The sequence below is a fragment of the Vicia villosa genome, linkage group LG4 (assembly GCF_029867415.1).
Source record: "Vicia villosa cultivar HV-30 ecotype Madison, WI linkage group LG4, Vvil1.0, whole genome shotgun sequence".
Classification (NCBI taxonomy): domain Eukaryota; kingdom Viridiplantae; phylum Streptophyta; class Magnoliopsida; order Fabales; family Fabaceae; genus Vicia; species Vicia villosa.
In genome coordinates, this window is record NC_081183.1 from 147,983,484 (window position 1) to 148,010,225 (window position 26,742).

General features: G+C 32.5%; 2 protein-coding genes across 2 annotated transcripts; both read right to left on the reverse strand.

Moving 5' to 3' along the window:
* Positions 1–2,652: 2,652 nt before the first annotated feature.
* LOC131595444 (ATP synthase gamma chain, chloroplastic) lies at positions 2,653–4,110 on the reverse strand. Its single transcript, XM_058867790.1, has one exon. It carries the CDS (start codon positions 3,948–3,950, stop codon positions 2,826–2,828), a length of 1,125 nt encoding a protein of 374 aa, XP_058723773.1. The 5' UTR covers positions 3,951–4,110; the 3' UTR covers positions 2,653–2,825.
* Positions 4,111–4,655: 545 nt separating this feature from the next.
* LOC131595443 (uncharacterized) lies at positions 4,656–15,214 on the reverse strand. Its single transcript, XM_058867789.1, has 10 exons — positions 14,868–15,214; positions 13,133–14,551; positions 12,669–13,023; positions 11,655–11,739; positions 11,069–11,125; positions 10,740–10,799; positions 10,432–10,656; positions 8,492–9,982; positions 6,827–6,904; positions 4,656–5,504 (listed from the first exon to the last, which is right to left on the reverse strand). Exons 1-10 carry the CDS (start codon positions 14,881–14,883, stop codon positions 5,130–5,132), a joined length of 4,161 nt encoding a protein of 1,386 aa, XP_058723772.1. The 5' UTR covers positions 14,884–15,214; the 3' UTR covers positions 4,656–5,129.
* Positions 15,215–26,742: the final 11,528 nt, after the last annotated feature.

Below are 26,742 nucleotides of genomic sequence, written 5' to 3' on the forward strand. Positions count from 1 at the left end.
CCAATGGGGTGCCGCCGAATAAAGCCAAGATTAACCTAAAACTCACATGTTTGATCGAAAACCTACCGATACCATATTAATAATTCTTGGTTTTATGTCATTGTTATTTCTTGTATAAATAGAATTTATAGGGCTATACAGGTAATTACACTAAATAGTTACATGTAATGAGAACAAATCAGAAAATTGATTTATTACAAGGAACAATAGGAACAAACTAATTTCTATTCACACAACTGACTATAAAATTAAAGTTCAATAATATTAGTTTTATTTGAGTTTGACTTTTGGTAGCTTTACCGTTTTCTAAACTTTCAACGATTTAATATACTTGTTAAAATCACAATCAGTCTCCAAGCACTTCACTCTGAATCTCACACCCAAAGCCTCCTCAAAATTAGTCCAAGTTAGTTCCTATGTGGAATCCTTCCATAAATCGATTTAGTATACTTGCTAAAACACAATCATTCTCCAAGCGCTCCACTTTGAATCTCATAGTCAAAGCCTTCATAAAATTAGTCCAAGTTAGTTCCTTTGTGGAATCCTTCCATAAATTGAACTAGTGAATTATGGGGTCTTCCATACTCAATTTGGCTAATTGAACGCCAATGTCCTCAAAACTACATTGCACTTCAAAATATGTTTCTGCACATGTAATCCATGACACTTGATCATCACTCTTAAATGATGGTAATTCCATTTTCTTTGTTGACAAACAAAATTCATCCTAAGACGATGAAGTCCCTAAATTTTCAATTGGGAGATTTTGTTTAAGGAGATTCACACACCTGATGTGTTTCCTCGAGAATTCACTCTTTCATAACGATGCTCTCTTTAACACGCTCTAAACGTGACTCAACCTCAATAAGCCTCTCTCCCATTTTTAGTGGCATGAACAATAGTAGGTCATACCAATTTACTAGAACAGAGAACACAAAGACAAAATTTGATTTATTATAAGATAAAGACAACAACAATCCAAAACATATGCTCCACAAAACCGTTATTTTTAGGAAAAATATCTATTTTAGTCTCTTATGTTAACCTCGGGGTTTATTTTGGTCTCTTAACTTCAAAAAGTGTCATATTGGTCCCTTAATTCTTCAAAAGGTGTCATTTTAGTCCTTTTTGTCATATTAGCGACTGATTTAGCAATCGATTTTTGAGTTTTTCTGTCGCTAATGTGACAAAAAGGACTAAAATGACACCTTTTGAAGAGTTAAGGGACCAATATGACACTTTTTGAAATTAACGGACCAAAATGAACCCGAGGTTAACATAAGAGACCAAAAAAAGTATTTTTCCTTATTTTTAAAATACAACATATGACATAACTCCCTAACACCAACCAAACCTTATCCTATATTAATTCTTATCCTATATTAAGTGGGATCGGCTACGTGAATCAACTTGCTTCATAATGTTCTATTCAGAATCATGTTTCTATCCAAATTGTTAATCCCGAGATCTTTCTTAATAACTTCTCTTATGGTCTTTTTAGCTTTTCCTCTCCCTCTAATTGTTTGACTTCTCTTCATCTGATCTACTCTTCTTACAACATAATCTACATGTCTTCTCTCTACATGCTTAAATCATCTAAGCCTATTTTCTACCATCTTCTCTACTATAGGTGTTACTCCCAACACATTATCTAATATTCTCATTTTTAATCCTATCCTATCTAATCTTACGTCACATCCAACACAACATCCTCATCTCTACTACGCTTACATTATTCTCGTATTAATTCTTAACCATCCAACAACTGCATACTTAAAATAAAAACAACCCTTCATAAAGATAATCTCCTTTTATCTGTTAGTTATATCCATTCTTTTCTTTTTCTTTTTCTCATAAACTCTACACTTTAGGCCTCTCTAGTGTCTCACTTCCACTAACACTTCCTCCTCTTTTGACTCACACTCTTATAATATCCTAACAACATCTAACCTCTAATCCTCACAACATCCATCATTTGTGACCATTGGAAGCCCTAAATTCAATCATTATTGACAATTGTCAAGGTTTGTATATTCTTTCAGCTGGATTTACAAAATTCAATTCTCCAAAATACAAAATTTTAAAATATTATAAAAAATATTCTAAGTGTTACTCAATTTGCTAAGCATAATCAAGTCTATTTTGAATTCCATCCTAATGTATGTTTTCTCAAATATCAAGCTTCCAATGAGAATCTTCTCAAAGGATTGCTTGACAATGACAACCTCTATAAGTTTCTAGCCTACTTAATCACTCTGGTTTTGCAGCTTCATCTACCAATAGGTTTCCTATAAATTCGATTTGTACTAATTCCGTTGTAAATACACACAAACAACTAATCATGTCATAAGTTGTTTTCATAAACTCTCTCAAACAGAGTTTTACTAGCGTTTATGTCCGTAGATAATCTCAAATAAGCCTTCAATATGAGAGGGTTACTTCCTCACTCAAATCGTTTATCTGTCAAAATATCAATGCACATTTACCACATTGCAGTAGAACAATTTGTGGCACATTTATAGAATATCAGACTACAACCATGGCCATAGTATATATAATACAGAACAAATTAACACAGAGAACTCTCTGAATATTATTTATACAAATCTGTTATTACATACATATATGAAATTTAGAAGGAAACAGAAAAACTGAACAAAAAGTGAGTCTTTTTCAGATTAAATTGCAGTTTCCTTAGTGCACAAAGTTTGCACATTAAGAAAAGACAATAAAATTGCAACAATTGCATGCATAGCATAGCAGTCTTATACAAGCATATATAAAATGAGAGGGAAATTTTCATTATAATTACCATATAATACACTCTATGTCAAAGCATCGGCTCCAGCAACAATTTCGAGAATTTCACCAGTGATCTTCGCTTGACGTTGCCTATTGTAAACCATTGACAAATCCTTCTTCAACTCAACCGCATTATCATAAGCACTACTCATAGCAGTCATTCTAGCAGCTAACTCACTGGCAAGTGATTCCTGCAGCGCCCTCAAGATTTGACTGTTGAGATAAAGCGGCAAAAGTGCATCGAGAATCTGAACAGGATCCTGCTCAAACTGCAAAATTGGCGAAAAATCAAGCGTCTTAGAACGAATAGCATCTCTTTCAACGGTTAACTTTCCTTCTTTTGTTGTCAACCTGAAAAGCTCATCCTCGGCAGCATCAACACAGTTTCCATTGATATCACAGATTTCACCTTTTGGTGAGAGTGGAAGCAAAGTGTGAATTATAGGATCAGATTTCACTAGTGACACAAACTTAGTGTACAAAAGTTCAACTTTATCAACTTCTTCACTAACAAAAAGTGAGAAAACATCATCAGCAATGGTCTGTGCTTCTTTAGCAGTAGGAAGTGATCCACCTTCGAGAAACCTATCAACAGGTATATAAGGTCTACGAAGGAAATAAGAGTTACCCTTTTTACCAACACTGATGACAGTGTACTCAAGACCAAGATCTTTCAACTCAGCAATTCTAGCTTCAGCTTTTTTAATTACTGCATTGTTGAATCCACCACAGAGACCTCGATCACCCGTGCAAACGACGAGAGCAACTTTCTTCACCGGTCTAAGCTTAGTTAGAGGGGCTTCGATATCGTCGGTTTGAAGCTGTTCATTGATGCTGTAAAGAACCTCAACAAGTGTCTCTGAGAAAGGTCTGCCATTCACCACAGCTTCTTGAGCTCTTCTGACTTTAGCAGCAGCGACAAGCTTCATTGCCTCGGTGATCTTCTGAGTGTTTTTGACGGAATCGATACGGTTTCGGAGATCTCTGAGACTACACTGGATTGAGGTGGGCCTTGAAGGGGTGCATGAAGATGATGAGTTTTGTGAAGGAAGCTGAAAAGGGTTGAGAGCAGAACGGAAGGAGAGGTTGGAAGCATCAGGTAATGAAGGTTTGGAGGAGACTAACATGGTGACATTGGAGCAAGACATTGTTGCAAGTTCTGCAGAATACAGCAGAGAGAGAAAGAGAGGGTGATGTGTGTGGATCTTTTGGTTTTGTGATGTCTTATCTTGTACTCATGTTAATGTGTTGTGTGTGTTGTTTTTCTGATCTGTATTAGGATCAAACTAAGAGGTGGTGAATGAGTGGAGGGAATGAAAGGAAGTGGATGAGGTTTTGAGATAACGATTTTGAAGTGTTGGTTGGAGATAGTAGTAAGAGTAGATTTTCATTTGTGGGACCAATCTGATGTGGCTGCTGTGTTGTCTGAGGGTATATGCGGCTGTTCGAATGCTGATTCCTTCTGCACTTAGTAACTCTACACAGTAAACACCTTTTTTTGACAGAAAATTATATGGTTACTATAGTTTAAATTTGTTGTTAACTAAATTCGGTGACGATTAATATCATTCGTTGAACACGATTAACTATGATTTTAACCGTCTTACGATATAGATTCAAATATGCATTCATAATCATGATCTATGACAAGAAATAAGGCAAAGACATGTTTAGAATTTTAACACTTTAAACACATGAATGGTTAAAAAGTTACATACAAATAATATCATGGACATTCCGAGTTGATATTTCAGGTACAGTAAATGGTTAATGGGTGAACTATAATTACAGCAAAAGCTATGGCAAATAAGTTCTTGGCAAGTCTTTGGATCTTACTTGTTGGGAGATCAAAATTAGTGAACAAGCTCTATACAATTTAGTAGTTCCAACATGAACTAACTTGTTTTTAAATATTATCCAGTGAACATGACCCAATGAAGATCAATTTTGGCATCATTTCTCAACATATTTACATTTGAACCCTTGCCAGTAACTATACAAATCTAAAGTCCCAATTCTTCAGATTACCTTGAAAATTTGAAGGATCTTCATTAAAGGATAAAGAGAAGGGAAAATTTGTTGTCAATTTCTTAATCCGGTAGCACTTAACCTTTGATTAACTGCTATCCAGCAATTGCAATGATATTAGACGACGATGAACATCAACAGAAAAGCACAGTTAGTTCATAGTTTAGATGGTTGCATGCTGCATCAATCAAAACTCAAAAGTCTTTATCACTTCCACCATATCCTGAATTCCTTAACAACGAATCCAAGTTGCACTTGACTTGCCAGATAATTAAAATAAATCATCTTCACCATTATCATCATGGTTTGTTTTTTTTAATGGTCAATCCTATATTTGCGTTCAATTTGCTACGCCGCTTCCTGAGTTTTCGTGGTGTGTTAACCACACGAGGAACTAGGCTTGACGGTTGTACAGTGTCTACATTATGTCCCTCTTTTGCGACTGCTTTACCAAAAATTTTGAAGTTTCCGGAAGCAGAACCTTCACCAGTTGTTACCCGCTGAAGCACGGCCTTTGATAGTACAGGAGTTTCTGATCTACTTGAGTCTAAACTTAGCCACGACGAACTACTTTTGTCATCCATTCCCATACTACTCAGAGCCGTATTCGGCAAAGCATTATTTGTAGGGGGACTAGAATCAACTTGGATATCAGAATTGGCTCTTGGGACCACCTAACAAAACAAAGTTAAAAAGGAAGGTTATGAGGGAAGAAAATATATATATTTTGAAAAACTACCTAAGAATACAAACTAGCATATAAAGAAAAGTGGGGAATTGAAATGCTGAATGGTTCAAGACTATAACTCTGTAAGCACAGAGAAATGATCAACCAACACATAGCATAAAGTTTAGTCAACAGAATAAGATTGGCACCAGAGAGTAAGGAACAGAAGCAACAAACACAAATTGTTGATAAAATGATGAAAAACATCTATTAGAGGATGAGGCAAAAGTCGAAATTAGAAAATTTTATGAAGGAAGATGAATAACATAGACAATCGTGGAAGACATGTCAAGGGTAGTCTTAAATAACATGATATCACAGATGCCCTATAATTGCAGGCTAAAAAAGTGTACTTATCATGTTAAACAATTCAACTTGGTGAAGTTATGGGTTTTATGATGAAAAGATGAGAGAACTAATAAGAACTTTGAATATTATTGGTAATAATTGGATACTATCTATATGCAAAAGACTAATTTTTATTTATTTTTGGTGAAAACAAAAGACTAAATAGTATCCCTAACTTATAGGGATACAGGTCTCTTCATCCTAACAAATAAATCAAGAAACAAATCACAATAATAACCAATTGATATGGAAACTATGTTCTAAGAGATAGTCTAAGATTTTGAGATAACATACTAATCCCAAGAGATAAATTCAGATATTTTAAGATGATATCAATATATTAAAAGATATTTTATAATATTCTAATACTCCCCCTCATGCTAAGGTTTACTAAGCTTGTTACAGCTTACACGAAAATAATGCACCGCAAAATAAAATAGTAATAGAAAACCAAACAAAAATTGAGCTTCACCGATTACCAAACATACTTTAACATAATATGAAGATGTTATGAGATATAAAAAGATTTTTCATAGTAAGCAGTAAGAACCACAAACCATCATAAAACATATTTAGTTATACAAAAAACGGTGGTTCAACATGAATTGCTGAATGGTACAACACTATATCTATAAAAAACCCACATTGAAAATTAATAATCGGTCGTTCAACATGAATTTCGCTATACAAAAAATATTTAGTTTTGCATTTGGAAGATTGAAGTTGAAGAAAACATTAAAAAATCAATATCTATATAAGAGAAGATTTGTACTACTGCTATCTCTCACCATTGTTGAAATTTGTAAAATATATCTTCCCTGAATATTAAATATATCTATATAACATAATATATAATGTAATGCAATAAAAGCATACACACAGACTATTAAAACAAAACTTTGAAAAAAATAAAGCAAATACCTTATTTTGTACTTCAGAAGTTTGTTCACAGCCTGAACCATCCTCTTCCTCAGAATCAGCCATTTCCTCACACTCAAACTAAAACAAAGATAAATCAAGATTATAAGGGAAGAAAAATATATATTTTTGAATATTAACCAAGAATATATCAATGAGGTGCTGAATGGTACAACACTATAAAGCAAAAAAAAAAAAAACACCAAGCATAAACGTTATTCAACAGAATAAGATTCACGTCGCGTCAGATAATGAACCAAGAAGCTACATAAACAAATAGTTAATAGATAGATGAAAAACATGTGAATTAAAGCTCGGTTAAAAAGTTGAATGGTACAATACTATAAAGCAAAGAGAAATGACCAACCACCACCCAGCATAAAGGTTATTCAACAGAATAAGATTCGCATCAGATGGGAATGAACCAAGAAGCAACAGAAACAATTAGTTAATAGATTAATGAAAAACATTTGAATTAAAGCACAGGTAAAAGTTGAAATTAGAGAATTTGCATAAAGGAAGATGAATTTACATGTATAACAAATACTTCCTCCGTAGCGATTTATAGGCCAAAAAACACACATTTTTCTTTTTTTTTTGACAAACACAAAATATAAGCAAACACACATTTTTGTCAAACACACATTTTTAATAAGAAAAATGTTTGTCAAAGTCAAACACACATTTTTCTTGTTACAAAATATAAGCAAAAAACGTCAACTTTATTTCATTTAAGCATTTCATTCTAAAATTAAATGCTTGCATTTAATTTGCTTTCTCTCTCATTTTTTCAATAAATAGCAACCAATTAGAATTGTATTTACATATTCCTATAAAAACATATTCCAAAAAAGACAAAAATTTAAACTTTTTAATGCTTATAAATCGTTACGGAGGGAGTAAATTATATGTGGGCCTTTTGAGTTTAAACATGGGTCGAAGTAAGGCCGAGAACTTCACAATGATAAAATGAATTTCAAATCTGTCTGCTTAAATAAAGAACTATCATGCTGCCATTGACTGGCTAATTACCTTCCAATGCAAGGGCCGTGCAGGAGAAACAAATAACAGAGTCAAACTTGGAAAGACATGGATAGGCAGTCTCACAATAGTTGTACAAAATAATTTTTGACAGATTATTAAATTCAAGACAAGAAAGTAGATTTTAATGCTAAGCAGTGAGGACCACATGCTGAAAACCAACAAGAAAATTAATAATTACTAATTAGTGGTTCAACATAAAAACTCTTGGAATTTGAGTTGGGCCTAACTCAATTACAAAACCGGTTTATAAAGGGAGGGTTGTCCAAACTTCATAAACACATACCATATCTCTAGGCAATGTGAGACTAAATCAACCCCTTCATACCCAACACAATGAAGGTGTTTGAGGGTGCAATGAAGGAAACTCATAAGCCGCAATTAGGCGGCTAGGGGCAGACCATAATGAAGGTGGAATTTCCAACAAAAAACTAAATAAGAGAAGGTTAAAGTTAAAAAAATAAAATAAAACTGTATAAACGATTTGTGATATTTATCTCCATTATTGACATTTTGTAAAATGCATTTCGCCTCAATATTGAAATTGAAATTTGTAACATAAATTGTACATACAGAGTCTCACACAACTAAATCTAAGCTAAACTAACTGCAACATAAAGCAGCTACCTGATTTTGAACCCCAAGAGCTTGTTCAAATCCCGAGCCATCCTCTCCGTCAGAATCAGCCATCTCCTCACACTCAAACTCGACATGCTCTTCAATATCTTCTTCGGAATCGCTTAACTCTTCTTGCTCCATCACTATCTCAGGATGAGACTGTTCAACAACATCATCTACATCATATCCGGTAATGTTAGCATCAGGAACGACCAAAGGGGGACTTGAAGCAAGTTCGCAATCTCTGGGTGAAGGAATTCTATCACTCTGCTGACAAATTGGAGCATCCGTTGCCGTTGCACAACTAGCTGCGATTTTCTGAGACTCTATAGTATCATGTTCCTTTAGCTGTATACTTTTCATAGATTTCTCACTTTCTGATAGAGAACTTAGATGAATCTCCAAGTCAAGTTCATTGGATTTGTCATTAAGGTCAAAAGATCTATTAGTTTTATCAGGCACACCATTAGTAACAAGTGGCTCAGCCTGAATTGCATCAGAACCAGTTTGTGCTTGTGTATCATTAGATTTCTGCAGAAGTGGATGAAAATCAATGCCTCCCAACCTTAATGAGGAATTCTTTGACTTCGTAGTTGTGTTAGGACGATCGATGCGCCCTTGTTGCTGTGAACTATTGAACAGACTCAGATTTAATTGTGGCTGTCTTCCTGAGAAGAAGCTGAAGGAACTAGAAGGACCAGAACTAAATTTAAATGGATAATAAGGTGTGTTACCCTCTTCAGTGACCTGGAACAAAAGAGGATGCATTTGGAGATCAGCATAAGTGGCTTTCTCTGCCACAATAGACCTGCCTTCGGAAGTTTCAGACCTTTCTAGTTGAGAATGTATCGCACTGTCTTTTGGCATAGGTCTTGCATGTTTTGCACGGTGATCAACCATAACTTTCTCACTATGAGGAACTTGGGACACAGAATTATCTTTTCTCATATCAGTGACTGGGACACCATCTCCACGGGGACAAATCTTAGATGTTCCACCCTGGAAACCTTTAAAAGCAGTTTGCGAAACTACACGAACAGATGCAGGAAGATTTACGGGGGGCAAGTCCGGTGCTAACTTCACCATACGAGCGCCATTTGTTCTCCGAGTCCGATAGGGCCGACAGTAGTATTTGGAGTTAGAGGTCGCACCATAAGCTGGGTTTTTATGAATAGTTTCACTTGGAGCACCTTTCATGCCACTCCTAAAATCAGATGTAGAGTGAAAAGGCAGGGGAGGCTTATGTACAGATGGAAATGCTGGGTAACTACCATTCTGATGTTGAACATTTCCACTTAAACCATTATTGTTAATTCCTCTATAAAGCTGAATATTTTGTGAAATTGAATCATGACCAAGATTTGCTTCTACAGATGCCGGGGAAATGTGTTCTGAATAATTAAGAGTGGACACATCCGGTCTCCAATCTGCCAGAAATGCCTGGTGGACGTAAGGAACATCTGAATAATCCATGCCATCAGCAATGTCAGCCTCAAAATCCTGCATCAAGTTCCAAAGAAAGCTCACAAAAGTAAATCCAAAACCTGATAATTACAATCCCTTAAAAACAAATATAAAAGCCTAGATAATCTATATGCTCATACTAAGCCATAGGCTCATTGTCCACTGCAATGATTGATGAACTAGCCAGTGCAAATGTGAGCATGTGTCATGTATGGAAACCTATTGGTACATTTATAAGCACGCCGGCATTAAACCGTGATGATTTCAAATTTCTTATATATACTTACAGTGCGTGTAAGTATGAGCCAAGATTGCAAAAAAGTAAATAAAAACTGTATATTGTGCATCTGAATGTTATTCGTCCAAAGCCATTCAGGCAGTTAAGAAAAACTACATTTAAGATGACTGTAATGGCATCTCATGGGCAGGAAGGACCTGAGAGATAAATTCATATACAGGTTTCTTAGTTCCAGACAGTAATAAACCTCTTTATCAGATCTAGGTTGCCCACATTCTATTGTAGTAGTAGCTCTCAACTTTCTTCTTTCTGACTCATACAATCTCCGCTTCTCCTTTTTTGATTCATCTGTTTTGTAAGACTTTTGAGTCCCAAGAGCAACTCGCCATTGACGGGGAAGCAAGAATGGATCTCGGTGTGGAACAATATATTGCCATACTGACATCCAATCAGATTTATAAAGCTTAAGTCCCTGTTGGTTTTTTGTACACGTTAGCAACTTATATGCAAATTACCAGAAAATTTTCAAATCCAAAGTGCTGTAGAATAAATTACCTCATGAATGCCTGCTATCTCCTTTGCAGTCAATGGAGAAGTTTTCATTCTTCGAACTGCCTATGGAGAAAAATCAGGTAAATAGTGTAAAGAATCAATTAATTAAATATTATATTAAGTTCTGTAGATAGTTTTACTTATAGGTTCTTTTTAAATAAAAAACCCAGAAGGACAAGCATGTGACTTGAATCTCAAATTAGTTGAGTTCAGGCATATAAATTTTGAGTACATATGATTGCCCTATTGTCTTTAACAGTTTCTAGTTGTCACTTAAAATGATCGTATATGGCTTGCATTTGATTATATATGGATTAAGCATATATGTTTACCTTTATTGGGTTATCTGACGACTTTGAAGAGCAACGATTTTTCTGCCTGACAAAAATCTGTAACCAGACCAATCAGTGCCATATTAGATACGCAACAAAATTTCACCCCCATAATGAAACTGCTGAACTATTATTCAACTAAACATCTTGTTTCAATTCAAAAGCTAGTTAATTAGGGACAGCAAATCATTAGCATGCTGACACTTCAATATCACAGATCAGCTGATCCAGCCCTACTCAAGAACAGAAACGCTGAACCTTGGGTCTCAACATAATAGCACAATATATAGAGTTAAAAAGAAAGTTTATACAAGACACTATTTGCACAACTAAAAATTGATTCCCAACCAATGAGTACTTTAGTATAGTAAACCCATATAGCCTGTAGGACGATTATTAAAACCAACTTTCCAAAGTTATAAGCACAGTTTTACTGTATTTATTTACTAATGAATATCTAAAGCCAAAAAGCTTGTTGTGTACAGTCACATGTTAACTCATTTACTTTGCTCTTTCTTTACCTTTTAACTTTGTGGGGAAGGGTGTGTATACGCAGTTGTAAAATTTAGTCAACAATAATAGTTACCTGATGCGTAGACTTGCTGGGAAGAAACCTTTGTTGAATTGCTTCCCAGTCTGTATTATATTCCAATATCCCTAAGGCTAGTAATCTGCAATAAAATATATATACTTTCAGTAAACCCCACGAGCTTGTCTTAAACAATGAGAATACAATTATAATAAATAAATGCTGAAAATGCAGATACATATTGCTATTATTAAGTGGTCATACGGTGCAATGGTAGAACAAAAGCGGATTTTGCATGAAAGAAAATGTTGGCCACAATATTAATGGCAGCAAGGAGGGCATTTTGGAAATGGCAGTCTGCAATACATTTTCATGGTTCTGAAAATGGTAATACCTCAGTGCATGCGTTTTTGGATGATATTGTCAGTTGGAGAGTCAGGAGTGGAAATAAATGGAAAGATGGAAGTATGGAGATAAACCGTGGAAAAAGATGATGTCAGTCTAAGTAAATGCAAAACATATTAGTATATAGATTGCTAGCCCAGCAATAAACACATTACAGACAGATCCTAAGAAGAAAAAATTGGAACAAATATTTATAAGAGAAGTTTATTAACTAATGGAAGGAACAGTTGAAAAGGAGAACTCATAAGTAAAATCAATCTTGCATCTACTTCACCTGACCCTTGATAGGTGAAAGCGAAAGCTCCAACATTAGAGTCAAGTGTTTAAAAGAGCTCAAAGTCACAAACCACTTCTTACCAGGAAAAAATTAAGCTTTCATACCTCCCTTTTGAGTATGAAAACGTGACTGATAAGATGTTTGGGTATGAAGTGGGCGGGAGTGTTGAGATACTGATATTGATTATAATAAGAGTGGTTAGTATCCTTTAGGATCATGATAGGATTACATTCCTATTTAGATCACATCTCTCATGTATATAAATATTTGTACAAATCTTTTCATTTTTGTGTGAGAAATATAAATACTCTAGTACTAAGTAAACATAATCAAGACGTGTAAATCATTTAACATAGTTGGCTAGCACAAAGAGGAGGAATGCAACTTACTCATCCTCTGAATCAGTGAAAAGCATCCTATTTACAACTGCTGACGGGGGTGGCTTGTGTGGGAATAATGCTGGATTAAAAAAGGCCAAAAACCTTTGAGTTGAGTTTGCAACTTCCTTTGGTACCAAAGCAATTGACTGTTTTTTGGTACTTTCAACAAGCGTGGCAGCAAATGATTTCTTAGGTTGTTCTTTACCAGGTGAAGATGAGACTGTATTATTTGCTCCAGAGATAGTTCTACTTGAAACTTCATTGCTAGCTGCAGCAGCAGATGAAGAAAAAGGAAATAGAGGTTCCTTTTCGATACTTAGATCATAACCAGATTCAATGAATCGCTTTCGAAACTCTTGGGCATCTGTAAAAGGAATTTCTATTAAATGCTTGAACAATTAAAAAGTTCGTTATCATGAACAATATAGAATGGAAAGGCATGAAGAAAACTTAAAATATTTTATATGACCTACCGGAATTAATGTCATCTACATATCCTCTTAGTAAACTAAGAGGAGCAACATCTAAAACAGATTGCACAGGGCCTTTTACAAAAGGAAACCAGAAAGAACTGTCAGTATCTTGAAAACATCTTCTTTGCCCATTCAAACCTACAGAAGGGGTCTGATGGGATTGAGGAAACCACGCATTCATGGCATCTTGGGTAGAAGCAGATTCTGTGTTGCACTGGCCTGGGACAGCGTTGGACTTTCCATTGGACACGGATGTACAGGAAAAATAGGGAGTAAAGCAAACAGCCGGATATGGTGTTCTGGTTGAAGCTAATACTTGATCCCGTTTGTGAAGCATCTCAAAAAGTAAAGTTTTAGCTTGAGAAGCTACTTGTTTGTGTGAAGGCTCAAGAACCGACAGAGAAAATACCTGAATAAGAAGTTGCACATGCTCGTGTATCAAACAGTGCAACTGACCAATCTGCTGGGGAGTAAAGCCATTAACAAGACCATTCCTTGAAGCAGAAGATTGATTGCTGAAAGTAGCATCAGGCATCGAACCATTTCTTGAAGCAAGGTGTCCATTAATCCAACAAGGCAAAATGGGGCGGAGTGGCCTGCTAGCCAGTCCTAATGTTCTTCTCTCACTTTGGGAAGAGGTCTTTCGGCGCTTATTTTGCCTAGTCTCCGGCCGTCGTCCAGCACCATCACACTTCTTTCGGTTTTCTACCGCTGCATTCTCATCCCCGTCACTCTCCAGCAACTCTTCAAGCTCTAACTCAAAGTCTGCATCATTATCCTCGTCATCATCATCATGGTTTTCATTTACATGTGATGAAACACCATCATCACCTTCTCCACCCTGTAATACGGCTGCTAGAAACTTTTTATACTCTTCCTCATCATCAACATTTTGATGATCATCCTCATCATCGGTCTCTTGAAGAAAGGTCTCAAGCTCGTCAAGACTAAAACCTTCAAGCGAATAACGAGCTCTAGTACGCATACAAATAGCATCCTCATTATCTATATCTACTATCGGACCCTGGGATTTTGTTGGAGTGTTACTTATTCCTCCAGTCCCAAAACCATTACTAGCACCACTAATCAACTCATTGTTCTTCTCTTTATCACTCTCCGATTGAGAGATAATACCCGACGGTCTTAAACTAATTTCCTCCTCGCCATGTTCCGAATCTACCGCACTACAAATTACCTCATTGGTCGCAATCTTTTCCATCTCTACACCCATTGATACCCCACTATCTACAACATTACCACCCAAACCATCACCTTCAGAACTCAAACTCGATGAAGCATCAGAAAGTGTTTCCTTTAAGAACAAAGGATTAAAGTCCACATCTTCTTCCTCTTCCTCCTCTTCCTCTTCTCTACCCTGATTCGCGGCAAACCCAATTTCAGCCGACTCAGTATTTGAATCTGTAGACATTTTAAATAAACAATATATACATCATTTTCATATGCTTCTCAAAATAAAAATCAAATTCACTCAAGAAAATCAAGACGCTATCAAGAATCAATTACTATCAGTTATCAATTTCTAAATCCAATCGCATATAAAAAATGAAAGATATAAAATTTGATTTAAAATCAAATGCTGATTTACGACAGAACAAAAACATTACCTAAATTGTAGAAAATTTCAGAAAAACATTTATCTAGGAATTATTGTTATCGTAAGCATAATAATAAAATTAATAACTAGCAAAGGTTCTAAATTTCATCATATACTCACCAATTCTAACTTCCATGGCTGTCGTTTTCAGCACGTGGCAACTTCTGTAAACGCCAAAACGGTACCGTTGTGTCAAAAAAAGGTTTTGTTCAGTATAACGTTAATCTTCAGAAATTAAGAACCCTAGAGGCAAAGGATTGATTTGAAATTGCAATGTATGAATTGAGGGGAATTTGTGTGCGTAGGGTTGGATGGAATTTGGCCTTGGAATTGAGAATGATCAAAGAGTGGGGAAATTGTGCTTTTGGCGAGAATCGAAATGTGCGAAGCAAACAGTGAAGAGATTGTTTGTAGTGTGTTTGGTTTGATAGAAGTTGTGAAGAGAGAATTAGGAGAGAAAGACTTGGTTTCTTTTGTTTGGAATGGAGTGAAGTTTTTTCGATAAGCAATTAAGAGAGGAAAAAAAATCCTATGGGTTGGCCTAATAGTTGAGGCTTGGGTCTTGACTCTTGAGAGTGTGTTTTTTTTTAAGTTTTAGATTCGAATTTCGCTCGATGTAAATAATACATATGAGGTCAGATCATACCAAGTTTTGCTCGGACTTTAAACAAATTTTCTGTAAATAGACGGTAGAATTGATCCCTTAAATTAATCGGTCGTTAGTCAGATACCAAGATTTAAAAATAAAAAGAAAATGGAACAAGAGGTGCTCATATTTTTTAAAATTACATTCTTATCTTTTTTTTTTCTTTCAATAAACCTCCAACGCCACAAAGTACAAGCATTCCAAATAATTGTAGTGTAATATAAGGGTTTTAAAAGTAGCTTGACTTGGGGTGAGCCTCGAGTAAAGTTTATTTAATTAAGCTAAAAGTAAATTTATTTATATAGTTATTAATTTGTAACAACCGAAGTCTCTTTAAATTAAAACTAGCGGGATACTCATGCTTACGCACGAGTACTTATGTGATGTATACAGGTTTTCGTTTTTAAAATATAAATAGGAAAAACAAAATTATTTTACGAAAATAGTTTATTATTTAAAAAAAAAGTCATATTTTTTAAAATAAAAACAAAATTATTTTACAACAATAACATATATTTTAATTTTTTAAATATTATCTTAAAAAATATTGTATCTTAAATTGTAACTAATTCCAAAATAGAAATATTAGTAACTTAAATAATTAAAAAACAATACATATTTTCGTGTTTGGATTCATCTATTATTTTTTTTAAAAAAATTATTTTTTAATTATATAAAAAATGTAATAACTCGTGGGTTCGCACAAATTATGATCCGGACACCCTTCGCATAGTATCACGGGTACTGATACAATACGCGCATATGTTTCTAAAATGTAATAAGAATGAAAAAACAGAAAGACAATTATTTAACCAAAAAAAAATTATTATTATTATTATTATTATTAAAAAAAACATATTTATATTCGGAGCATAAATATAGTGTTTTCATGTATACAAATATTTCGATCGGCCGTATATTTTTTTGTATGTAAATATTAAATTCGTTTTGATATTATTTATAATAATATTTATGCAATAATTTAATTTTTTAAATATCAACTAATAACATAGTACTTGAAAATAATATTTTAATTATATAAATAAATATTAATTAACATAAATAAGTATGTTTTGGATGTTTCGGATCCATACATTATTTAAAATATATTTCCTCTAAATTTCTTTAATCGTACAAAAACACAATAATCCGGTGACAAAACAGGGTGTGTTCCGTCGGGTCGGTTCGCATACCCATAAAAAGTGGTGGTTTGGATTGGGATTTTGGGTCCGCCACCCACCAATACCCGCCCTGTCAAAGTCCGCCGCCTTCCAAAATCCACATAGCCTATTCGTTCAGTTCGTCCCTCCTTATGTCCATCCTTTTTTTAGTTAATTCTAGCAATAACAGCTTTGGATGATTTTATTTTTTACATTTATTTATAAATGTATGCAATATTTTTAAGTAAAATAAAAAGATGCTTTATAGAAAATTGTTCTAAAAAATAAGTGAGAAATATAATTGAAATGTAAAAAAAATTAATTAATCTACTAAAAAAAATGAAGAAAAAAATTGGCAGGCAAACCCGTCACCTTGGCGGGACGGCCTAGATTTCCATGCCTATTTCTATTTGGCGGGCTTGTCTGTCCCGTTCTTTTTTTTTATAGGTATAAGACGGACCGACCGGCTTGTTTTGCCACCCCTAAGTATAGATACATGTGCGCTTGTACGGGCACTGGTCCATTACGCACATATATTTTTAAAATGTAATAAACTATTGCCTATAATTTTTTCAAAAATAAAAAATTATTTGATTCGATTGTATTATTTTTTCCTATATAAATGTTATTTTTGACTTGCCATTATTTATAAAAATAATTGAATAAATAGTAAACTTGTTCCCCTTTTTTTATCATTTTTTTATCAATAAATTCATTTTTTTTCATTGCATAAAATTTTCATATCAAGAGAAAATAAAATTTATTAACATTTTAAATTAATATAATTTTCATATTTGAATCAATAATTATATTAGTTTTATTTTTGTGATCATACAATAATTAAGAATATTTCATATATAAATATTATTTTTGAATCAATAATATTATTTTTTTTCTTATATAAATATTTATTTGGAATTATTTACACAAATAATTGAGTCAATAATGAACTTGTTGCCATTATTATTTAATTATTTTTATCAATAACTTCATTTTTTTTTTTGCTGCATAAAATTTTCATATTAGGAGAGAATAAAATTTATCAAAATTTTAAATAAATATAATTTTCATATTTGAATCAATAATTATATATTAGTTTTATTTTTTGTGATCATAAAATAATTAAGATTAATTCATATTATCATACAATTTTAATACTATTTAAGTCATACATTACTTATGTATTTATTCTACATCACAATACTATACTTTATACTCTTACCAATTTTCATTTATAATACATTATCTTTCATAATCTTTAATTTTTAATGTATTTGACTCGTATTATTTTATACCTCATTCTATTAATATTTATATTAGAGTTCATTTAATTCATTTATATTGTAGGATCATTTTGTACCAAATTTTTTTTTATGATTACTGATTTAATTATATAAATTTCAATTAATAACTTACTATATATTTAATAACATAAATACAATTAAATGAATAAAATATTTTTGTTACATTTTCATTTATCATAAATAAAATTTAATATCATTTATTTTATCTTTAATATGTTATAATATTTATAATTTTAGATGATATATTATATTTTAAAATAGAATAAAAATATCATAGATATTATAATAAATAGTTTTTTTTACTTTTTTAATAACTAAATATAGATAGTAAACGTGAAAATCAGATAATTTTTAAAATATGATATGAAAAAGATAAATTTGATGTGTGTCATACATTTAATTTAGAATATCAATCAATCAATTATATTATATAATTTATTAAGTCACTCACTACATAATAGTATAATTTTCATTTTCATGATATAATAGTATTATTTTTTCCGATATTATCTAAAAAGTTAGAATAGATTGAAATTGTAGGCTTAGATTTTGGATTTGATTTAATTCCACATACAATAGAACTAATATTTTAGAATAATACTGCAACCTCTATGAGTTTTAATTAATGTTTTTAGTTTTTTAAATTTTTTTAATTGGTTTTTCTCTTTTTTTTTTCTGATAAATTTATAAAATGTGTTCTTAAAACAGAGTAACATTTCATTTGTATAAAATATTAAACACGGTTGAGATTTGGCACCAAGAAAAAAAATTAAATTTTAATATCTAGAATTTTGTACTGGAATAATAACATATCTATTTCCATGAACATCGTCAAGGAAAATGCTTTAAAATCACAAAAGTAATTACAAATGAAAGATACTAGTGAAAAAAGTGAATGGAGACCAAGAACAGCGGGCCACACCAAAGCAACTATTCCATCCATATAGCCAAAAAAAACAATTATATATCAGTGGCTGTCTGAACCCTGACAAAAAGAGAAGGAAGAGTGAAAAAAGTTATTTAACATCTTTCTTTGTTATCGAAAGTATAGAAATGTGTACAGATTTATATCTTAAGCCATAGAAAAATTCAAATTCCTAACTAACAAAAAGTTACAGATCACATTTATGTATAATAAGTAATTAGTGTAAATAAGGTCATTAACATCATGATAGCTATATAGCTCTAGAGCAACTCAATCATTTATATGGAAGTGAATATCATTTATATGGAAGTGAATACTAAATAGGCGGATAAGATGGAGGAATAACATGAATTGTCAAAGGGATACAATTTATAGAAAAAAATAAACAACATTGCTTAAAAGGATAACAAAATCGAAAAAATTAATAACAATAACCACACCATTACAGAATAAAAATTAGTTCACCTCTTTATCAAGAAGAATTATTTCAAAATGCTATGGAGATGATTTTTCACTTATGGTGGACTCTAACAACATTCTTACATAGTCTTTTTTGTTGCAAAAATGTCTTTGACGCTTTCAAAGGATATGGCCATTGATAGAATGAAAACCTAAGAAAACATAGAAGTAGAAGAAAGCCATCAAGAATACATTTGAAGTTAAAGGGAACAAAGAAAAAATGTCGAACATGTAATGGAATAGAAAAAACACAGAAAAAGTATTTTGTAAATCAAAAGTTTCAACTATATAACGTGTATAGAGGGAAGGCATAAGAAGAGTATGAAGTTCAAGGAAATAAAGAAAAATGTCCTACACCTTAATGGAATAGAAAAAACTAGGGGTGGCAAAATGGATGGATTGGATGGATTTGGATTGGATTGTTAATGGATGGATCAAAACGATCCATTAATCCATTAACAATCCACTAAATTTTCTTTTGCAAAATCCAATCCATCCACTAAGGGATAAAATCCATCCGATCCATCCATTAAGTATTTCTAATGGATGGATATCCATCCATCTATAAAATTAACTTAAATTCTTTTTTTTTTAATTAATTTTACAAAAGCAATTTTTTATGAAACTTTTTGAAAGAATGTTAATTATAAATATTTGTCTCTATAGTAACTCTAATCAACTAATATCTTGATTAACTTTACTTTTTTTTTTATTAACTTTCTAATTCTAACTAACTAACTTATCGAAAGAAAATTAAAATTCATTGTGTCGCAATTAAACTATTTTAACATGAATGTTAAATTAAATAAATTCAATACGTACCAATTAAGCAATTTTAACGTTAATATTAAATTAATATAAACAAGATATCTAAGTCTGAGCATCATTACTTTTTTTCAAGGAGATACTGTCATGTAGTTTTTTGCTGCTGTCATGTAGTTTTTGCATACGCTCGGTGTAAAATCCGGGAGTTTAAGAAGTCTTCATCTAAGGCGGAGGTTAAGGGTGAGCCAATTGTGAATTGCCGTGAGCACTCGGAGCGGGGTTAGTGTAATCTGTTAAATTGGTGGTGTATTGGGTTTTCTAGTGCACTATATGTTAGTTAGGATGCTGCTGTGGAGTTATTTCTTTCTTGTAGCAGAATTACTGTTTCTGGCGTTAGTGTAATATAGCATGTCTCATGCTAGAGTTCTATTTATTATATATAACACCTTTGCTTTTCAAAAAAAAAAATAATAAACCAGCATCATCAATTTTAACGTTAGTATTAACGTTAATATTCATACTTTTTTACAATATGATACAGGAAAGAAAATTTATGGGTGTGAATATTATGAAAAACAAAAATGTTAAAAAATTGTTTAATTTTAAACTTTTCATGTTTTTAATAAAAAAGTAATTTAATAAGTAATAAATTAAAATCCATTGGATTTATAAAATGAGATGGATGGATTGAATCCATCCATGTAGTTTGATGGATGGATTGGACCAATCCATTAAATTTGTTTTTTGGTTAATGGATGGATTGGATGGATAAATTATTGGATGGATTGGATGGATATTCTCTTAATGGATTTTATTGCCACCCCTAGAAAAAACGTAAAAGAAGTATTTTGTAAAAGAAAACTTTCCAGCTATATAATGTTTAAAGGGAAGGCATAAGAATCCTTGGTAAAGAAAAAGACCATGATTACAAATATTAATTACGTGTACAGAAAAGAAAACGAATGGGTGATTTTCCAAAAGACCAAGCCATGATTTTTCACCAATTAGAAAACGTAGAGTAATTATCAATAAATGAAATTGGGGCAACAATTTTAAGACAGAATTTACCTTCAGAAATTTAAATTTTAAGTGTAAAACAGAAAGAGTCTATATAGAGCAACTCAATCATTTACATGAAAGTGAATCGTAAATCGCGTATAAGATGGAGGAACAACATGAATGAATTTATAGAAAAAAATAAACAACATCACTTAAAAGGTTAACAAAATCGAAAAAATTAATAACAATAACCATACCATTACAAAATAAAAATTATTTCACCTCTTTATCAAGAACTATTATTTTAAAATATTCTGGAGATGATTTTTCACTTATGGTGGACTCTAACAACATTCTTACATAGTTTTTTGTTGCAAATGTCTTTGACACTTTCAAAGGGTATGGCCATCGATAGAATGAAAACATAAGAAAGCGTATAAATAGAAGAAAGCATTAAGCATCAAGAAAAGAAAAAATGTTGAACATGTAATGGAATAGAAAAAACACAGAAGAAGTATTTTGTAAAAGAAAAGTTTCAGCTATATAAAGTGTATAGAGGGAAGGCATAAGAAGAGTATGAAGTTCAAGGAAAGAAAGAAAAATGTCCCACACCTTAATGGAATAGAAAAAACGTAAAAGAAGTATTTTGTAAAAGAAAATGTTACAGCTATATAATGTATAAAGGGAAGGCATAAGAATCCTTCGTAATGAAAAAGACGATGATTACAAATATTAATTACATGTACAGAAAACGAATGGGTGATTTTCCAAAAGACCATGCCATAATTTTCCACCAATCAAAAAAGTAGATTATCAATAAATGAAATTTGGGCAACAATTTTAAGACAAAATTTACCTTCAAAAATTCAAATTTTAAGTGTAAAACAGAAATGGTAGTTTAGAGAATTCCAGAACATATTATTTTCTTATATGGTAGATAAAATAAACATATTAATAATGTAATTTCTTTGATTATAACTAAAACAATTTATTAATTGATATCAAATAAAGATAAAATTGATTTATATAAGTCATTTTTGTATTTAGGAATATATTTATATTTTTAAATAATTAATATTTATCTGTAAAATCTATTATGTGAAAATATTGAATGATCCTTCCAACCCTAAGCATTGGGATATTTATAGGCCTAGTTCGTTAGCTAAATTATTAGGCGAGGAGTTGCTTCCCTCCCAAGTGTTTGACTATAGAGTAAGAAATGCAAGATCGATTCTCCCCATTAGTTGAAATAGGAAGACCAATTCTCCCTATTAGTAGGAAGAAGCGGTTTCTTCCTTGGAAAATGACAAACATTAGCCCTTTCAAGGACACATGGCCAAACACGTAGTAATTTAGCTGTCCCTTAATGGATAATAATTGGATCGGGCGACCCACCGATGGGTGTCATAGGTCCGATCATACGACCCATGACCAGCCGGGTCACGTTTTCCTGATAGTCAAATGGCCCATTGATGATGCTTTTTGGGCTGACTGGGTTAGAGGATGTCTTTTTCTATGGCCCAATTAAAGTTATCTCAATCCACAGTCCCTCAAGCACGAGGAATGACAAGGGAAAAGTGATTTAAGCCTGGTACACGATGATCTCATTCTAAAGAAATAAGTCCCTCGAGCGTAAGAGATGGCGAGTCCCCCAGGCCTAGCTGAGAGGGTGAGTCTCAAGCGTAGCTAAGATGGAGAGTCTCTCGAGTATAACTTGGGGTGAGTCCCTCAAGTGAAGCTTAAGAGGCGAGCCCCTTAAACGTTACTCGTGGGAACCACAATGGGCATTTAATGCTTTAATATATAAGGAGTTATGTGTTGGAAAGGTGTAATCATTATGGACCATTGATTAATATGAATATGTCTAATATGGTCGTAGATGTATTACCACCTACTGGTAGGCGTAACTCTACGGCTTGGCACTAATGCCCACTTAGCCTAGGCTTTTGGCCTTATAAATAGATCAAGAATAGTAATCATTTTCCTCACTCTTGAAAACACATTCTACATCCTTTTTGGTTAAATTTTTTCTCCAATTCTTTCTCTCCAAGTTTGATTCTACAACTCACCATCATCATCATACTCTATTCAGATATTAAAGACCACACTTTTTTTGCTAAACAATTAAGAAAGAAACGAAAGGGTTCATATTTTTTCAAATTTCATTTTTATCCTTTTTTTTAATAAACCTTTACACTATGCAAAGAAGAAGCATTCATGTTATTCTCTCAAATGTGATATTGAAATTCACATATTTTTTATTATTTTAAATTTTAATATATTTTGTTTGGATATTTTTATTTTCAGAAATATAATTGTTTATAAATTTTTTAATTTTTATTCTTATGTCAAATATTTAACTCTTACATTCACATAGGAATATAAAATAACCAATTATAACTTTCCACTTTCATATTATTTTAACACGATTATTTTTTAATTTTTAATTTTTAAATTTTGTATTAAAATAAGAACTAAAACTATTTATGGGAACTTTATTCATTTATCAAACGATGATAATAAAGTTTTTAACAATAATATTCCTAAAAATGATATTTCCAAAATTATAATTTTAATCCACCAAATAGACACACTCATAAAGGTTATTAAAATATAAGGTAGACGAGTTTAAAATAAGATAAAATTATTTTGTTAAATATCATTTTTCGTCCCTTATCTTGTACTTGGGGTCTGGTTTGATCTCTTAACTTTTTAAAAATTACTTTGATCCCTTAATTTTTTAAAACTTATTATGCTAGTCATTTTTCGTTCAGGGGGTGCAAAAAACCAGGATCGTATTTAAGGGTGTGCCAAGTGGGATACCATACAAGGCTCAAACTTTTTTACAATTAAATTATGGATAAATAAGACCTCAAAAATATATTGTCATGGTTAAATAGTGATTTAATATGACATTTATTTATTTTGTTATGGTTAAACTGCAACTAACTTACACATATTCTCCAAAAATTTGAGACAACTTTGCAAACAATTTTAAATAATTATTAATTATTAATTATTATTGTGTAGAGAATAAAATGAAGAGTGATCTCCCTCATTCTGGGTAGGTGGGGCGTTGTCAAACTTAAGCGCTTCGACCCTCCACGCATCGCGCTTAGGGAACTATGTACAGTTGGAAAATATAACTCACATCTGACCAAGATTTAATTGCCCAAATTCGTATCGGTTTAAGGGTACAAGCGAGGTCGCCCAACCGATCTGCCTAAAATATCTGGGCCGCCCAACCTAGTTATATGTCAGCCCGTTAGGGCTCGAACGACCAAACATCGCCCTTAATGGCCATTACAACCACATCAAAGACATTAAATATCCTTTATGGCTCGTCAGGAGACAAGGGAACACGCCTTTAATGAGCCATCAGGACACTTTATGGCCTTTATAATGCTCATTGATCTCTAAAAATGCTATAAAAGAACATTCCAGATCAATGGAAAAGGATCCTTGATTGGACAGAAAAACACATAAATGCTCAACATAAAAGGCCCCCCTTAACCCTCCTCAAAGGGGCGAAGAGTGCGGTCTCTCCCGACCCACATCAGGGTGGTTATCAATATTGTTCTGTAGGAACAATTATCAATATCATTTTTTTCCATTTCTTTAGAAACAATAAAGATCGGTGGCGGCTCTATTCATTTGTGAGTAAAGTTAATTAATAGTTTAATCTCAATTTTCCCACTATGACCCTTTGGTTTGCCAAATATTATGTTTATCAATTCTCTCTTGATACCATATCAAGACATTACAATATCAACATTCAATCATAGAATCCCCCAAAATCAAAAAATTATGCATCAAAAGATACATTTTAGAAATTGAACTTATCCATAAAGTGTAAAGAAAACACATGCTTATTAGATGAATTGATACCATCAACAATTCTGGTTGTTTGTCTTGAAATTGAGAAGCTACACACTTGATTATCACCCTCAAATACTTGAATCATCCCCATATTCATTTCCTATGTAAACATAACTTTTATATTTTAGAGAACTAATACATACATTTAAGCGCATAATGTAGTTATTGTTATTAAAATAAACTTAATAAAGTTTGGAAAATGTATTACAAACCTAATAATGGATCTTTTTCTAAATTGTCTTCATATTTAATATCTAAGTCTAAGTTAATTGTGGAATTAAAGATAGCATGATGATCATTCATATTGGGGTCTTCATTATTTTTAATGGGAACATTGTCTTCTGTTTTTTGTTTCTTCACTGTCTTTAATAGGAACACTGTCTTTAAGTCTTTGAACCTCAGTTATGCGCTACATCCATTTAGGATACTACAAAGTATAATGAAAAAGTCATATTCCAAATAGAAATAATATATGTATTTATCCACTAATTTTTAAGTTTGAATTATTTACATTACTTAAGAGAAGTGTTTTAAAACTCAACTCGATAGTCGGATCGGTCAGACGTGAATCGGAGGGTAGGTCGGGCTGAAAAGGTCAAAAGACCGAATACACAATTGACTAGCTGGAAATCGGCGTGACCCGACCAATTTACCGATCAAACCAGTAAACTAGTAGGTTTAACCATGCCAAACAAGCACATAGACAACGCTTTTTTTTTGCCTTTAGCAGTGCTTTAAAGTGCTGCCTAAACCAGCGCTACTATAAGTAAAGGCAGTGCTTTGAATTAATTCAAAAGCGCTGCTATATGTCCCCTTTAGACAATATTTTGACTTTAAAAGTGCTTTTATATGTCCACTTTAGACAGCGCTTTTGCATTAGACAGCGCTTTTGGTCAGTACCCTTTTAGCAGCGCTTTTGCATTAGACAACACTTTTGGTCATCTTTTAGGCATCACTTTAGACAGGGCTTTCTTAAAAGCGTTGTCTATTCCCCCCTTTAGGAAGCGCTTTCCCACTTTAGGCAGCGCTTTTCCCATTTTAGGCAATGCTTTTCCCCACTTCAGACAACATTTTTCTCTTTAAGCGCTGTTTAATGTGCACAATTTTTTAAAAATATAATACTTATTTTCACTTATAGAAAGCGCTGCCAATCTATACAATAAATTTTCACCATATTTTGCACCAGGTTTTCACCGCATTTTGCACCAGATTTGATAGCTTTAATATATATAACAACAACTTGAAAAAGGCATTATATACCATTATATACCGTTATATACAAAACATATACACCATTATAATTCAATTCACATGTTTGCAACAAAATCATAATCAGTCCTAACAATAACTAAATCAACCCTAACAATAACTAAATCACCCCTAACAAAATCAGCTCGAGATCGCCAAAACCCGATGAGCGGATGGTCCTGGTCCTGCAAGGTGTGAACAAGACAACAAGGTCAATTAAGCTAACTTGGCTCAAACACAATTAAACATAAATTTTCATAACACTTTTCAACTTCCAATACCTTATATGATTTTTTTCTCAATAAAGTATTCACACAATTCCTCCTTGATTTCTTCCAATTGATTTTTCGTGTAATGAGCACACTTGTATTCATCAAAGTACTACATAAAAAAAACATAATATGCATGAATTAGTTAAAAGTAATAAATTATATGAAATATCCGATAAATATTAAAATAAATCCTAAGTTATAAATCCATATCGTGATTCGAATCTCTATTCGATTCAAATGGAGGATTTCTTTCACAAACCTCATAACAAAGTATCTGCAATCTATTCGTTACGCTTACGAGCACACTACATAGAAAAACAAATAAGAATGAATAGTCG